General features: G+C 40.2%; 2 protein-coding genes and 1 pseudogene across 7 annotated transcripts in view; all 3 read left to right on the top strand.

The window, feature by feature from the left end:
* The window catches only part of Doa (Darkener of apricot), an 87,966-nt gene extending 81,858 nt beyond the window's left edge, over window positions 1-6,108 (top strand). For all 6 annotated transcript variants that reach the window (XM_065230001.1, XM_065229998.1, XM_065229996.1 and 3 more), the window contains one exon: window positions 5,443-6,108. In XM_065230001.1, coding sequence (XP_065086073.1) covers window positions 5,443-5,567 — 125 coding nt within the window. In that variant the 3' untranslated portion in view covers window positions 5,568-6,108. The remainder of the gene's footprint in view (window positions 1-5,442) is intronic.
* A 3,843-nt stretch (window positions 6,109-9,951) lies between these two features.
* On the top strand, window positions 9,952-11,652 carry LOC135708068 (E3 SUMO-protein ligase ZBED1-like). Its single transcript, XM_065230014.1, has 3 exons — window positions 9,952-10,238; window positions 10,967-11,246; window positions 11,602-11,652. The coding sequence occupies exons 1-3, from the start codon at window positions 9,952-9,954 to the stop codon at window positions 11,650-11,652; spliced, it is 618 nt and encodes a 205-aa protein (XP_065086086.1).
* A 44-nt stretch (window positions 11,653-11,696) lies between these two features.
* Window positions 11,697-12,742, top strand: LOC135708075 (uncharacterized; annotated as a pseudogene).
* The last annotated feature ends 5,097 nt before the right edge of the window (window positions 12,743-17,839 follow it).

The following is a 17,839-nucleotide window of genomic DNA, read 5'->3' as shown; positions in this document are numbered from 1 at the left end:
AAAGTTGTACCTACGAAAGCTTCATAGAGAAAATGACGGCTTCGGCATGACAGGCAACCCAAATTGAAACGCTAATTTCACTGGATTTTCTCACGAAAACACTTCGCTGAGTGCATTCAAACGATTCTTTTACCACTGAGAAAAAGTAATCTAGCAGGGTTTTCTTGAAATGAAACACACGCACTACAAAATGCTGCTGATTTCGAGTTGCTGATGAAAGCACAGCTGTTTAACACGCCGCTCAAATAGAAAGGTTGCCGAGTTAGAGGCAAATGAATGGAAATTAATGCACGAAATGAATGTAAATGATTTTCCAATGTCATGTCCAAATGATTTGCTACTTGGACCACACTTAGAAGCCACAGCACTCAACACATAAAGGGCGAACACGAAATTATTGCGACACCGAAAATGTCATGCCAATTTTCTTATAATGTTTAGAATCAAACCAAAATTTTAGGGTAGTTTTATACATATATTTACTTCAAAAATCAAAAGAAAAGTTAATCGATGGAGCCTTGAGTGTAAAATTGAACGCATTTTCGCTTGATGCCCTCCATCAAAGTCTTTACAGTGTCATCCGGTACCAGTTTCTCAGTTTTTTTTTAAATTTTCTTAACATGTCCTTCTCGTCTTTGACTGTCTTCTTGCTCTTCCGAAGTTCCCGCTTCATTATTGCCCAGTACTGCTCCACCGGGCGCAGCTCCGGACAGTTTGGCGGATTCATGTCCTTTGGAACAAAATGGACAGAATTGGCCTCATACCACTCCAGGACACTTTTAGAATAGTGGCATGATGCCAAATCTGGCCAAAATAGCGGAGCTTCGTCGTGCTGCTGCAAGAACGGCAAACGGCGCTTCTCGAGGCACTCAGATTTGTAGATCTCGCCATTTACTGTGCCCTTTGTCACGAAAGGCTCACTCCTCAGTCCGCAAGAGCAGATGGCCTGCCAAATGAGATATTTGGAGGCGAACTTCGACATTTTCTTCTTCTTAAATTTGTCGTCCACATCGAACTTGCTCTTGCCGGTGAAAAACTCCAACCCCGGAATTTGCTTAAAATCGGCTTTTATATACGTTTCGTCGTCCATCACACAACAGCCATATTTTGTCAGCATCTTCTCGTAAAGCTTCCGTGCCCGAGTTTTAGCCGTCGATTGTTGCCGCTCATCGCGGTTTGGGAAGTTCTGTACCTTGTATGTATGTATTCCAGCTCTCTTCTTTGCATTCTGGACGTAGCTCTGCGACATGCCGATCTTTTTAGCCAAATCACGGCTTGGGACGTTGGGATTTGCTTTAATCATCCGCTTCACCTTTCCCTCCGTCTTTTTGTTCTCCGGTCCCGGTTTTCTTCCAGCTCCTTTGCCGTGGTCCAACGTCAACCGCTCCTGGAACCGCTTCAACACTCTGGAGACGGTTGAATGGTGAATGTTCAACATTTTCCCAACTGCCGGTGCGACAGGTCAGGAAATTCCAGGTGTTTGGAAAGAATTTTTTCTCTCAACTCGCGTTGGTTCACCTCCATTTTCGTTGAATCGAAAAACACGACTTCGAGTTTGACAGCATGTACACAATACACATCAATGAGAAAGTGTGCAAAATTTGGTTGATTTTTACCCAATGGTAAAAAAGTTATGCCCTGTTGAATGTGTCGCAATAATTTCGTGTTCGCTCTTTAGTCCTCACCAGGCGGGTTCGTATTGGTGCGATTTGCGTTTGTTAGTGAGATGAAATTTTTTGTTAGCTGTGAGAAATTTTTTGTTTGCTGTAAGAACTGTCATTCTAAAGTAAAAATAAACAACAAAACGAAAACAAATCCTACGCTTGCACGGTAACAGTCAAATACCCTTTTATGACTAAAAGTTTACCCATTTTTAATAAAAGTGGCTTTACTCATTAATGAGTAAATTATTTTAACAACAATGAGTTTCTGCTAACAGTAGCTAACAGTTACTACTTAATTGGTATAACAAGTTACTCATTAATTAGTAGTTCCACTTTTATTGACAATGGGTTCACTTTTACTCATAAAGGGAAGTTTGATTCTTACCGTGCACATGACAGTATACGCTAGTGTGTGTAAAATAATATTATTAGTGTACACGGCGAATGAGAACGACTCAAATTTGAGTTTAGTTCACTCATAATCGCCAAAAGTGCAGGAACTCAGCGATAAGTAAAATTTGTCCCATGGTTTTCTGTGGAAAACCTAAAAAATTTGCCGGAAAATGGGGAAATGGACGAAAATTTTATTCAGTCTCGGAGTAGTATCAATAGACTGAGTGGATCCAATCTTTACTTTTCTCAAATTCGGGAATTTTTCCCTGGAAAATCCTGGAAAATCCTGGGAAAACATGAGGCAAATTAACTCATCGCTGAGTTCCTGCACTTTTGGCGATTATGAGTGAACTAAACTCAAACTTGAGTCGTTCTCATTCGCCGTGTAGTGTTCGTGAGATCCTGCTTGGAGAACTCAATGGTGGTAGTGTTCTAATGTCAAACCGCGTAGAGTTCTCAGCCATCGTTAGTATTAGTGTGCAGTTTCACTAATACATGCGTTTTACTGGTTGAAATTAAAAAACAAACCACTGTCAAGTCGAACACTTTGACAGCTGATTTCGTGGTTGAAAATGAAAAACAAATCGATTTCACACGGCTACACTAGCTAGGTTGTATTAGCGAGATCTTGCGTCAAGTCAATAGAGATCTCTGGGTGTGCTCGTGCTTAAAGTGTGAGTTAGATACGGGACACTGGAACACGAGAAACTCCGTGTCAGACTGCTGATGACGTTATTAGCTCTATAGAGTTTCCAGTATTATGACAATAAACTTAAGCATTTAGAGATCTCTATAGAGTATTTTCGCATAGCAAAAATTATAAAAATTTAAGATATACTTTTTGAAATATTTGAGTTTTAACCACTTTTTTTTACTGTTTAATCAAAATTACTAAAAAATACTCGAAAAAAATACTACCGTGTATACTTTTTTTCTAGAAAGACTTTATTTGTCTCTACAACTTTGTCCCAGACGTCACTTCGATCAGAAGTGACGTTTTCGTGCTACAATTTATTGAAAATTGTCAAAGACGCCATTTTTAAAATAATAAGAAGATACAAAATGGCCGAATTTTTACAAAAAAATATATGATTGCCCATAACAAACAATTCTAGATAGAGCTAGAATTAGGGCCTAACAGCTTTTGTAAACAATGACTTCTATCGATGATTTCTAGAAATTCAAGCCAAGGCAAAGTTCATTTGGGTTATCGTTCGGCTATGGTAATTTTTAGCACAACCCTACTAAATGAACATTCAAATCCAAATTTCAAACCATTACTGTTCAAAGAAATTTAAATATTCTGTTACAAATACTTGCTGGACTTTAATTATATTTGGGTCAGTATTCCAATCCAGCAAGTACAGTCAAATTTCGCTCGTTAGGCTATGTTTAAGTGGGCTACGTTTTAGTTGGACTCCCGTTAGTTGGGCTGCACCGTTCGAAAAATTCATGTAAATTTCTGCGAGATATACTGCCGGTAATCGCAAGTCAGTCCCATCTGCATTTTTATCAATTTTGAGTTAGCATCATTATTCAGTTTATCATTCTATGTTTTTTGAGATGTGCTATTGAAAAAATGTGGTTTGTTCAAGAAAACTGAAAAACAATACCAAGTCAAATTGTCCCACAGCGAAAAGTAACCGCAAGTCAGTCCCATTAGAAAAAAATTTATCAGAAATGTTAGACAACACATCGCATCATGAGATTTGTCTCAATATAGCTTTTGTCCACTTCCCCTAGGGTATCTGGAACATGTCCGGATGTGGCCAATATAGTTCTTACGATACTCAATTTGACCGCCAATGGATATGGCTTTGAATTATCATGTGATTTGATGTATCGCTTGATGGATTTTAATTTAAAAGGATTTACCACTTCCCCGGGTATACCCGGAACATGTCCGGGTGTGGCCAACATGGTGCTGGTCACTCATCATGACTCTTATTGATCTTATTTTTGAATTCTCATGTGAATTGATTCATCGCATGGAGAGTTTGGCACGTTTGGCTCTGGTCTGATGAAGACCCATACTCACCGGAATATGTTCCGGCCATTGCTCTGGAACCAGCGGAACAAATCCAAAAACATTCAATAAAGTTCTATGGGACCATAGTATCTTTCTACTGTTCAATACTGTGCTTAAACTAATGCAGCATCGGCATGGAATTGTGACTGACTTGCGGTTATTTTCCTCATTGACGTTAAATGTAATCGCAAGTCAGTCCCACTCAGATTTTGGCCATAAAATAAAAATTTCACGATATTTTTCCAATATTTTTGGGTAAACATAGATGCATTCTATCACATTGTACGTTTATTTTTAAATTTATCCCTCCAAAATAGGTGTCAAATCAGAAAACTTGAAAAATCTTTGAACGCCGTTTTCTCATTTCCAGTTTTTTACAGAGGGGTCTGACTTGCGATTATGGGCAGTATAGCGCACATAACATTAACGCTAGATTTGGCATAAATTTACGCGATATTTCGCTCAAAATTAAACGAAAGGAGATTTTACGCGATGGTTAACATTCAGAATGTTTTCTGTGTGTAGCCAACCTGGAATCAAGCGTCATTTCTGACAGTGCTAATTCATTTTCGAGGGGCTCATGTATGAACAATTTATATAATAAACAATCGGTGTATCCCTCAACCAATTTTCAGCTTGACAGCTCAGTCCAACTAACGAAAGGCCTTTCACCAACGAAAGTGGGCTACGGGTTTAGGCCAACGAGCGATAGTTGACTGTATTTGTAAAAGAATTTTCAAATTTCTTTGAAGAACTTCTCTCTGAAGTTAAAAAAGTCAATCAGACAATTTTGAGATAATTAGGCCTGATGTTTAAGGAAGAAAATGTCAGGGATAACATTTGATAACGGCACAAAAGCATTTGTAAACAAACTTTCTAAGACCCTTTACACGCGAACCAAAGTACGCCAACGCAAACCAACAACATCATCGGATAGAGGCAACTATCACCTTTCCGAAAGTGGTATTGGTTTACGTGGGCGTACTTTGGTTCGCGTGTAAAGGGCCTTAGAAAGTTTGTTTACAAATGCTTTTGTGCCGTTATCAAATGTTATGCCTGATGTCTTCTTTAGATACTAGTGAATCCTCTGGATAAAAATCACTACTTTAATAATTATATTTGGTTCAGTATTCCCATTCAGCAAGTATTTGTAAAAGAATATTAAAATTTCATTGAAGAACTTCTCTCTGAAGTAAAAAGATCAGACAATTTTAAAACATTAGCCCTGACATCTTAATGTTTGAATGTCTTGTCTTGGATGGTATGGTACTGGATAACTTCATTGACATGTCTTCTTGATATGTTGTCTTCGCCGATGACTAATTCTCTCCATCCTTCTTCGTATTCCATTTCCAGGTGAAGCCCTGCGGCATCCGTTCTTCGCGAAGCTCCCGCCGGCGCAGCGTCTGCACGAGAAATGTAATGAAAATTCCGTCTCGGCCAGTAGTAGCCGGGAGCGTTCCCACAGTTTATCGAGATGAAATTCAGAACGATTTGATTATTATTAATTAATAATATTGCACACAAACAAACAAACAAACACACAAACACATACAGATGAAGGTTGAATATATTAAAAAAAAAAAAAACAAAAAGGAAAAGGGAAGAACACCCTTGCCATTTTTTTTTCTCAAACAACAAACATTCACACACATACGCAAACAAACACACAAACATATGATGCAGATAGTGAGAAAAAGAAAGAGAAAGAGAGATAGAGGGAGAGGAGCGGTGTCGCCGCCCCTATTGCGTATCAAGTTTCGATGAAGTTCTATTTCCTCTCCACCACAAAGATGATGGCTGCCGTCTCGAAGACACTCTAGTAGGATAATGCAACAAATTTAGTAAGATGCAAAAAAATCAGGAGGACGCAAAGGGCAAACAGATACGTTTTTAGGTAGTGTTTGTAACATTTGTAACAAGTTCGTTTATTTAGTAATTATTATTTTTTTACTGCAGTGGGAACGTTCCACTGCAAATACTATATATCGATTTAATATGTGAAGCGTAAGAGAATAAAAATCCTAGGATGTCAAGTGTAATCAAGTTCGAATAAAGGGAAGTTTTGAAAATTTATTTAGCTTAAAATAACACGGAAAAGTTTGAGTTGTTCTTTGTATAGCCTTGCAATAAAAAGAAGATATTAAGAGAATCGAACCAGTGCTTGATTGACAGAAGCAGATTTTTTTTGTTGTTGTTTATGTTTGTGAATGTTTTTTTTTCTCTGGTGAGGTTTAATGTTTCGTTCACTTCATCACATTCATCGCATCGTAAATTGGTCCTTCCAAATGAGAGAAATAAAATTTGTGACAAAGAGAAAAAACACACAAAATGGTGTGGAAGGTGAAATATTATTAATTGTAAAGAATAATAATCAAATCGTGAAGAACTTATAGAGATAAATACAGACAAAAAACACACACACACACAAGATCTAGGGCGTAAATTTTAAGTAGAAAAGTAACACTTAACAAGTAAAGAAACAATACAACAACAAACCAGAGACAAACAGAAGAAAGTTGCGCGTGCGCGGCTGTAGGGCAAATTGTCTTAATTAATATCATATATTTTTCACACACTTGTCTCTACTACTACTACTACTATTACTACTATTGCAGCAACAAAAAACAACACATAAACAAACCGACACATGTTAGTAACTGTTACACCAATAGTGGCGTTGTGTGAACTAGTGTAATATGCGAAACTCGTTCGTGAGGCCGCCGATGCATGAGACATGAGAGACCGGATGAGAGAAGAGAGCGAATGAGAAAGAGAAAGAGAGAGAAGATGAGATCATGTTCTGTTGTTTTCCCTACTTTTTATAACCCCTTGGAACCTTGATTAACCGCGAAACAAAAAGCGATGTAATGCACGCTGAACTGAACAATGAACGGATAGAAACCAATCGTGTGTATTAACCAGGATGATGATTCTTTAAACCACCATATGCTCATCTAATTGTAGTGTTAATATTGTAAAAAAAAACTCCTAACTATAGTGTATGTGCGAGTGAAGTGGACGGTATCAATTGGACAACAAAAGACTATTGCAACGAATTGCGGCTCTCAGATGTGTTGTTCCGTTATCGTGGGTTTAGCTGAGGGTTGGTATAACCTATTTTCCGATGAAACAATCGCTACCAAATGCAGAGGTCGTAACAACGCATCACAGATAACATGCTATGAAAAGTATAGTTGTGATCGTCGTGAATTAATGGCACTCTGAGATTTATGGCATTATGGCAAATTGACACGGACAGTCTTTTTGAGTTAACCACAACTAGTTTAATTCCCTTTCAAGACGTTAACTTTGGAATGCTTTCAAAGCATCTTCCAGTTCCAGAAGATTCCAAACGTGCAGATGTATGTCAAATCAACACTTAACCAGAAAAAAACTACTACTAGCTAAATATGTTTGCATGATTTCAACTTCGGTCAATATCTACTCATATACCAAATTGACTAGCATCACCTTCTTCATCGACTGACAGTAACTGTTCACCTCTTTGTTCTTCACGGCGTGTTTTTTGTAACCTCGAAAAAACCATCCAACCGGCGCAACCCTTCTTCCATTCATCGCCTTCTTTTCTACTTACAGTTTGCACAAACTATCGGCGTCGATGACCGCACCTTCTTCGACTTCTTACAAGCCCAACCCCACGCACACACCCACACGCATCCCCTGCTGGCAGCCCTGCTAAACCACGCCTCTTCTTTTCAGACCTCTTGGCCAGACAGAAGGTGTCCGCTTTCACAAAAACTACCAATAAGCCAAACAAAAACCAACCCCCGGGCAAACTTACACGCTCACAATCGCTAGCAATGAACTATGCTTCGTTGTTCGTTCGCTAGGTCGTTCATTCCGATCACTACTATGGCAAACTATTGTTTCTGATCGATCGCGATTGAGCCGTCCGCAACCACCACGCACAGACCGAACAAATAGATCACACTCACAACTAGAACAACCACAACAACAATGCGCTTACAACGAGTCCCCTTCCCTCTTCATCTCTATTGCTACCCGCGCTATTGAAGGAGAAACCAACACACTAATATGTATAAAAACAAACACTTCAACCCTCTCTTCTGAACCTCTATTGTTTCCAGTTTCAAGTTTGCCCAAACGAGAGTTTTGGTCGAGATTATCAAGTGATTTTAGCGTTTAGGAAAAGTATTGTGTCTTTCTTCTTTATTTTCTATTTCACCCCATTATTTTTTTTGGTTTAATTGACAAATGCAAAAAACACAACTGGCTACCGACAAATTGTTTGCAGCATTTGACAAACAATGGAAAATAAAAACTGATGTATAATTATTTGAGTTAATCTTAAATTTATTAAAAGAAAATGTAAAGCAAACACACAAACATACAGACAGAAATACATGTGAAGACAAAACAAGAATATCTTCAAGCTTCTCAGTTTCTCAGTTTCTTTGCACTCAACGCGAAAGCACAATTGCGCAACCCCGCCGAAGGATGTAACATAGTTTAAATACACAACCAAGTTAGGGGTACGAGGCGCAAAGTATGACCACTTAGGCAGGTAGATAGACGGAGGGCGCGTGCAATTGCGGTTCACGCTGGTTTCTTTGTTGCTAAGAAGTCTGATGATGCGTTGCGTGACGTTTGCTTTTCGTTGTCTCTCAATCAAATCAGGTCGAACTATCAGCGCTGAGAGTTGGATTAGTATGCGCTGAGATATGAATTAATTAAAAATTGTGGATTAAACATTCGGAATCTGAGATGTGGTAGATGAAATATCACAGCCGTCTAGTCCCCGCGGGATAGATCACTAGCGTCGGGCTTCGATTTTGTTCAAATGCGTATTCGCCGTCTAGTGGACGCTAGTGCTGTGACGATATCAATAAATCCGATAATATCGATAAATATTGGGTCCAAATTATCGATACGATAACCGATATTTCAAAATTCGATATCGACGATAATATGAATTTAATATCGGTTTGCTGGTAGCACTGTTTATAAATATTGGCAATGATGATATTACTCTTTTTGCGATTTGCGATTTTATGTCAGAAAGTGAAGGAGGGAAGATTTATGCTTTTTTCATTCACACGTCAATAATGCTGGGTTTAGACTAGGCAAGTCAAATGATCAACCCAGTTGAATTCAATTGGCTTGAAAAGTTGAGCCTGGTTCAACTTTTTTCAATTCAAGTGAGTTGATCAAGTCAGTTGAATGGCATGGTTTACACGTTCAATTCGCGTTCAAGTCAGTTGAATTCAACTGAGTTGATCAATTGACTTGCCCTGTTTAAACCCAGCTTAAGGCTCTGAACCATTTGGTGGATTATTTTAACTTTTGGTTAAAATTTGACAGATGGAAAGTTATCGGTTAACCCTGCTATCTGAGCGTGGTTATTTCTGACCGACAAGAAGTTAAATTTTGACAACCGTGGCTCGAAAACCGGTCGATCGACAGCACGGGGATTTTCGAACATAGAAAATAACTTTCGAAATGTCACTTTTAATCACGAGTTAAATTTAACCCGGCAAATGGTTCACAGCCTAAGAAACAGTTGGTGCAAAGAGAGTTTCCCGGCTGAGCTAATGCCGTCATCGTCAACGCCAATTACGCAGTAATGAAAGAGACGACTATTGAGTTTTTGACACAATACTCTACCATTTAAATCGGATAAATACATAAATGGGTACACATAAACATCGGATAAATCAATGAATCATTAATCTCAACATTTTTCGAATCCCTCGTGTACAGACGAAACGAACTCGCGACTGTTATAATTTCTGTTCGTGCTCGTTGTAATGTATAGTTTTTTTTTGCTTAGATAGTCATCGGAAGTCATTTACCTACATATTTATGTAAATATCGTTGAAGATGTCCGAAGTTTGGAATTATTTTGTGAAAACGTCCACAGTATCCGCTAAGTGTAAAATATGTGGTGCAGAAGTTCCACGTCGCGGTAATACCACCAATTTGAAAATTCATCTCCAGAAGCATCCCCAGAAGGACAACACGCTACGGTCGCAAAATGCATCCAAGTGTCAGGATTACGAACAAGATTTGGCTCAACCTCCTACTCCCAGTACAAGCTTCGCATCTGCAGAATCATCCACATCGGCATCCACAATAGATCGAATGTTTAAAGAAACGCAACTTTGGACAAGGTAGTGTATGTTATTTTTTGTTTTAAAATCAGTTTGAGGTTAAAAATTCACTCGTTTTTAAATATTGACTATGGGTAAAGCAAATTTGGAATTATACTATGGAGGTTTTCAGTCAAACTCCGTTCAAAAGCTTCCGCAAAAACTAGATAACTGGTTCTGCGTCATATATATAGAAGTCCATAGAAGTTCCAAGAAGTTTGTAGAGCTTCCGAATAGACCGTAGAACTTCCTAGAAGTCTGTAGAACTTTTGAGAAGTTCGTATCAATAGATCTTCCAAGAACTCCGTAGAATATCCGAGAAGTCGTGTTGTGTATTGTATGGTTTGTTGTAGTAGTTTGACAGATAATTTTCTGATACCAACCATTTTTCCCACTATGCCAGGTTTTTCGGTATGCATGGTAATATAAGATGAAAGGGATGAAACTGGTCTCCAAGAGATATTATACGCCGTTGTTCAGGGGGATAAAAGGAGTGATCGTGTAAATGGATGATTTGGTTGTTCATGGTACTACAGAGGAAGAACACGACTCTACGTTGAAGCCCATCTTACAAATATTCTTGTCTAATAAGTCTTGGATCGCTTTTTCGAGCTCGAAATGGTAGTATGCTCTTTCTATATGTATGACGCAGAACCAGTTATTAAATAATATATATTATAGCACGATTATTAAGCAATTAAGCTCATGTTATTTTATTAATAATGGGAAATTAATTCTAACATTCTAGATGATGGACCGAAAACCAGAGAAATTAACGAAGCGATCGCATTCATGATTGTGAAAGATTTTCAACCGTTCTCGAGTGTAGAAGACAAGGGCTTTGTTAATTTATTGAAAATGCTGGCACCTAAATACAAAATCCCCAACCGAAAGCTCATGACAAAGCTAGTTGACGACAAGTATTCGAAAGTGGTCGAGTGTGTCAAAACAAAAATTCAAGATAAAGACTTGACCATTACTGCCGACATCTGGACCGCTAGCCATACTACTAGGAGCTATTTGGGAGTAACTTATCACTTTTTGAGCCCTCAAATTTCGACAAGTCTCCAAACGATTGACTTGGGCGTTTATATCATGAATGAACGACACAATAGTGCATACATTTCAACTTGCTTTGAGGAAGTTCTTAAACATTGGGCAATTACCAAAGAACACGTGGGCATGATTGGTACAGACCATGCGACTAATATGTTAAAATCTGTTGCGGATACATTCTCTGAAGATAAACATATTGGCGGTGTAGCCCATGCAATCAATCTCGTTGCGAAAAAATCCATTGAAACTACAAACGCTCTATCAGAACTGATAGATAAAGTAAAGAAGATAGTTGCCTTTTTTCGGAGATCAACAATCGCAACAGATAAACTGCACAAGCTACAAATTGAAGATGATGCTGAAAGAACATCTCTGAAAATTACTTCATTTGTGCGTACCAGATGGAACTCAGAGTTTATCATGGTTAAACGGTTTTTAAAGCTGTACAACTTCATACAGATCATTATGTCGGACTAAGATCGCTCCTCAGAAATGGTTAAATTGGAGAGAAAAAGAAATCTGGAGGAAGTCGTCAAGCTACTACAGCCCCTTAATGAACTAACTGAAGATTGGAGCGGTCAAGATTATGCGACAATAAGTCGGGTTCTAAATAAAAAAAATAAATATAGCCTCTTTATGGACCAAGTATGTTTCTGGATCCTCGATTTAAAGATGTTCATTTCAAGAGTGCTGATGAACGCAACGCTGCTACGGAAATAATCATCCACATGGTCCTACCTAAAGTTGAAGGATCTGATGAAGAAGATTTTGTTGGCGAGGAGCCGCCGAGGAAGATCCCTACCGATAATCTTCTTCTTCTTCTTCACATTTCAAGCTTATTGCATATAGCATATTAGCTTATTGCGTGCTCTCAATGCAGTGTTCTAGATGCACTTCCACAGTTGTTAATTGAGAGCTTTCGATGCCTGTACCATTTTGCATTGGTATAATTGTGTGGCAAGTCCAATCATACTTCTATGCCCAGGGAAGTCGAGAAATTTTCCAACTCGAAAAATTCCTAGACCGGACCGGGAATTGAACCCAGCCACCTCCAGCATGGTCTTGCTTTGTAGCTGCGCCTTTACCGACTGAGCTAAGGGAGGCCCCCAACCGATAATGGTGTATGGAGTTACCACGAAGGCATAGTTCAACGTTACAACAACCGAAGGGTAACAATGCGAACGCCAGACTCCATTCGCAAGGAAATTGACATGTATATGAGGAGTGGAATCGAATCAATGACGTGTGACATTTTTCGGCACTGGGAGCAGCAGCAGAGCAGATTTCCATTTTTATACCAGGTGTCACTGAAGCTTTTGCCAAGGACCTCGGTGCCATCAGAGTGTTTGTTTTCAAAAACAGGGCAAATTTTGAGTGAGTATCGAAGAAGTCTCGATCCTGAAAGAGTTAATCGAATAATTTTTCTACATAATGTTGATGCTTCTGATTTAAAAAATGCAAAATAAACGCCGGAAAGCAACAGAGTACTTTTAAAGTGTATTTTTTAATTATTATCGGATATTATATCGATATCGGATATAATCAAAATCCGATATCGATATGTTCAATGACCGATATCGATATTATCCATAATAACGACTTCGTCACATCACTACTTTCTATGCGTAAAAGTTTCACTGCAAGCCGCCAGTCGTTTGAGGCAAAGAGCCTAAATTCAGGCTCTTTAGTTTGAGGCATCCGTCATCCGCCTCGAAAGCTTGGGGCGCCAAACCTACTTAGTCGTCGTTGGAACTGTGGAAAATAAAAGCTCATCGTTCGTTCGGTTCAAATTCCTTGTGTCGACATCGACCAAACGGTTCGACGCTGTGTGTGTGTGTCTTGGATAGCGATACTTTGTCCGACCCGCCATGAGCCTCGGCTATAACGCATCAACTGCTTGAACACGTGCTGGATGCTGTACCAGTGTCGTTGGTCCGTTTAGAACCATCTACGGGACCTGATCACTGTTTTGACGGTCCAATTACCCAATTACCCATACAGTATGAATTTCCCATTCAGTGTGTTGTGTTGTTCATAACATCATCTTCTGTCGAACCGTGCTACGAGCTTAGCTTAGCTTAGTTTAGACTGACTGCACATATCAATGGTTGCTACTCCGTGATTGATCAGAATCAGTGAAATTGTACAATGAATCAACTGAATGGGGCTGGGAGTGACCGTCCATTCTCATTGTACAACTTTCAGTGACTCCACGTCCTTGCAATCAAGTATGGAAGTAGGGAAGAAATATTAGAGTGACCTTTGTTGTTTGTGGGCCGTGTTTACCTCTGCACCCCAACAAAAGACACAGGAAAGGAGATTTTGTTAGTAAGTTGGGTTCGTTGGATCAGGATTCACCTTGATAAGTGAGGCGACCATCAGGGCTATTCTGCGCGGCGTGTGAGCTGAAGTGACAGTGAAGTGATGGTGAAGTGACAATTGTCACCTCGGGTGAGGTGACGCTCCATTTGATTTGCACGGAGAGTCACCTTACCCGAGGTGACAATTGTCACTTCACAAGTGAGAGCGTGTCACCTCACCTCACACGCCGCGCAGAATAGGCCTGCATGGTTTTAAATGAATCAGTGTTATCATGCATTATACTTGGATTTGCCTGAAGCCTAAACAAAATGGTGGATCATTATAATATAAATCTGAAGACGTGCCATCATCGAAAAGTTGAAAATAAACTTGAGCAAAATTTACCGCCCGCGACTGCCAACACCAAAGAGCTGAAACCAATTCAAACAAATCAAATCAACATACAAAACCAGGGTGAAAGCTATAAGAGTGAATCATTACAGTATAAATCTAATGATGTTCCGTTATCGAAGAGCTGGAAGAAAACTTAAATAATTTAAATCAATAGATCCAGTCTGAATGAAGGCTGAAAAAAGAGAATAATTATACAGCAATGACCCCATTTTGTCAGCTAGCAAAGTATGTGTATCACATCCATCTTGAAGGAGGAAGATATGAAATCATGTCGAACCGTGCTGCGAGCTTAGCGAGAAATTCGTTTATGTTACCGTGGTAAACCAAAGAGAAAGTCGATGAAGGCGAGGATAGGCCCTTTTCAAATGTTACTCGAGAACTCCCTGCAAATAGTTGTGACGTCACCATAGCTTTAAGAGAAGATTGATATCCTAACTTCAATATACCGTAGACCCAGTAAAGGTGTATTTAGTTTTCACTCTGTTAAATGGTTATGGGCCCAGTCAAACCCAAGCTGAAAATCCGTTACGTTGGGGACAATGAGAAGTTCCTGAAGATCAAGCTCTTCGACGGTACGGGATTCAACAATTGGCGGCACAGGATGTTGGCGTTCCTGGAACAGCTGTGTCGGGAAGGAATCGAACGAGGAAGGGGAAATCCTGGAAACGGATTCGGCAGCTGTCAAGACAGGAAAAGAGGACAGGAAGGCGTACCGGAAAAAGCAGGGCAACAAGTGTCGTTCGGTTCTGATTGGTGCGGTCGTGGATTATCATCTTGAGAATATCAAGGACAAGAGGAGTCCGGAGGAAATCTGGGACGACGTGTGTTCGATAGTCGATGGTAAGCCGATCCATATCCGCATGAAAAACGTCCTTTTCGTTCCAGAGCTGAAGCTAAATCTGCTGTCCCTGCGTCGGCTGGAAAGTTCTGGCAAGAAAGTGATTTTCCACAAGGGCGTAGTTGTCGTCAAAAATGAAAATAAAGCTGTCGTATCAACTGGCAGGCAGGTTGGTGTACTATATGTGATGAATTTTCAGTATCCTGCAATGCAAACAGTGCTATCACAAACGAAGTGACAGACGACTAACTGGCGAAGAAATCCATTAAAATAATGTGGTTCACTGTAATAGAATTTTCTTGGAAGCTTGTGCCATCATCCACCAGATGGGTTAGTTTTTTTTGTTTTGATTTGAACAAAGTTGATTTTGTGTATAATGATTCTTTGACAGTGTGCAAAGAGTGTATTATTTTGTCATTTTTTTTATGCATTTCAGTTTTGAGTAGAGTGAAAGAGATAGAACATGATAGAACCAAAACATTCTAATACATGGTGAAAATACTAGTACAATCCAGTAGTAGTGTTGCGATGTGGTACAATCCAGTAGTAGCAACAATCAATTCGAAACTAACGATTTTAAATTGGCTCACTACTTGACTAGCCTATAGAGCTTTTTGACGTTTAATCGCCGCACACTACTGTACCATTTAAAGTGAATGAGTGCGACCAAAAAGGAAACAGATTAGTGGGAAAACAAACCGTCCATTTATCCATGTGTGCTAGATTGAGAAAGATGATTAAACGTCAAAAAGGTCTATTGGTCCCAAGGAAACGATTAACGTATCCCATTCTAGTCGAAATTCTAGGACTACGCAATGTTTGTTTTGATTCGCTATGAAAGTTTGACAGATAAAATGAGGGGTTTTCGGTTTTTCCTATGTTTCGAGGGGTGAATCGATTAGCTTGGGACCGAAGAGAGTACCAGAGCTGAGCCAAAAAGTTGAGCACGTTATTTCGGGACCTTATAGTCTCAAGCTGGGCTTAGACAGGGCAAGTCAATTGAGCAAGTCAGTTGAATTCAACTGACTTGAACGCGGATTGAACGTGTAAACCATGCCATTCCACTGGCTTGATCAACTCACTTGAATTGAAAAAAGTTGAACCAGACTCAACTTTTCGAGCCAATTGAAAAAAAAATCGAAATTGACCTGACCAGCAATGTGAAGCTTGGAAGTTCGGAGTCAGTGGTGTGTGAACCGTGCCTTGCTGGCAAACAAACTCGTGAGCCCTTTGTCAGTCGTGTTGGAAAGCGGACAACCCGTTGACAAGTTGACAAGACAAGCGTTGGAGCTAGTGCATAGTGATGTCTGTGGTCCCATTTTACCTGTGTCATGTAATGGCATGCAGTATTTCATCACGTTCACGGATGATTTCACCCATTTGACGGTTGTCTACCTAATGAAATCAAAGGATGAAAACGTATGAAGCAATGGCGACAACACTCTTTCGATCTAGGATGTCTCGTCTTCGCTGTGACAACGGAGGCGAATACAGTGGCAAGCAAGTAAAAGCGTTCTGTCGGCAGAAAAGTATCCAAATGGAAATGACGGTTCCGCATACACCGGAACAGAATGGCTTGAGCGAACGGATGAATCGAACCATTGCCGAGAAGGTGCGAGCAATGCTAGCTTCTGGAAGTGGTGTTTCAAAGCGTTTGTGGGGTGAGGCAGTATATGCAGCTGCGTACCTAATCAACCGCAGTCCGACGGTAGCTGTGGATAACAATCGTACGCCCTTTGAAGTCTTGAATGGAACGAAGCCAAACGTGAGTGATCTTTGTATCGTCCCGAAGCAAAAGCGGAAGAAGTTGGATTCGAAGTCCGAAAAGACAACCTTCGTAGGCTACGCGTGTTTGTAACAGAAAGAAGGTTTTTGTTGCTCGAGACGTCGTGTTCAACGAATGCAAGATCGACACAGCCCAACCGGATGATAGCAGCGATAATGAAGAAGAACAGCTGATTGTGATTCAAGATCGTGTTCACCAGCAGGTTCGCGTCAATGATGAAGGAGAAGAAGAACGGATGATTACGATTCAAGGTCGTGTGCAGCAGCCGATTCACATCGATGAAGAAGAAGCAGTTTTGTTAGAGAACAACAAAGATCGTGAAGCTATCACCATAGATAAACTAGCTGATACGTTGATTGATGAAGCTGCTGGTGGAGATCCTGCTGAAAGTGAAGTACGCAAAAGTGGTAGACATCGTGCACCCCATTTCTGGCACAAAGACTACAACATATCGGCGTTTGCGTTAAATGCTGAGGAGTACGTTGACAGCATTCCAAGCGATATAGCGGAGTTGAAGAAGCGCGATGACTGGCCGCTGTGGAAGAAGGCAATCGACGCCGAACTGTCATCTCTGGAGAAGAACAGTACCTGGACTTTGTTCGAGCTACCTATTGGGAGACGACCGGTAGACAATAAATGGGTGTTCACTATCAAGCGTGATGGAAAAGGGAAAATCGACTTGTGGCCAAGGGTTTCACACAAACGAAAGGATTCGACTATTCGGAAACATATTCCCCATGTGGCGAAGATGGCGACATTGCGAATTTTTCTGGCACTGGCGAACCAGCGAGACCTACACGTGCATCAAATGGGTGTGCAGACTGCGTTTCTGAACGGCGAACTAACCGTGGCAACCATCAGGCTTTGAAGCAGGAAACAATCTGGTCTGCAAGCTTAGCAAAGCGATTTACGGACTGAAACAGGCCTCCCGGAGTTGGAATATGCGTTTCCATACGTTTATTACGAGTATCGGATTCAAGCGGAGTTAGCACCACTACTGTCTCTATCATTGGTCAAACGAAAACGATACAATCTATCTCGTGATATATGTGGACGACATCCTGATTGCTGGAAATTCGATTGCGGAGACCAAACGTCTAAAAGAGAAACTATCAAGAGAATTCGAGATGAAGGACCTGGACAAGGTACGGTGTTTTCTTGGACTAAACATCAATCGGGATAGAGCGGGTGGCATTATGACAATCAGCCAGAAGCAATACGTGA

The sequence above is a fragment of the Ochlerotatus camptorhynchus genome, unplaced genomic scaffold (genome assembly GCF_037179485.1).
Source record: "Ochlerotatus camptorhynchus isolate MF236.1 unplaced genomic scaffold, CSIRO-AGI_Acam_v1.1 ptg000325l, whole genome shotgun sequence".
NCBI lineage: Eukaryota > Metazoa > Arthropoda > Insecta > Diptera > Culicidae > Ochlerotatus > Ochlerotatus camptorhynchus.
This window is presented reverse-complemented; position numbering and strand designations above follow the sequence as displayed.

What these genes read in the sequence shown, in the direction of transcription:
- LOC135708068 (XM_065230014.1), top strand. Translation starts at nt 9,952, where the DNA reads ATGTCCGAAGTTTGGAATTATTTTGTGAAAACGTCCACAGTATCCGCT. An exon ending in AAAGAAACGCAACTTTGGAC is followed by an intron (nt 10,239 to 10,966) that starts AAGGTAGTGTAT and finishes TTCTAACATTCT; the next exon opens with AGATGATGGACCGAAAACCA. An exon ending in CTACTAGGAGCTATTTGGGA is followed by an intron (nt 11,247 to 11,601) that starts GTAACTTATCAC and finishes CAATCGCAACAG; the next exon opens with ATAAACTGCACAAGCTACAA.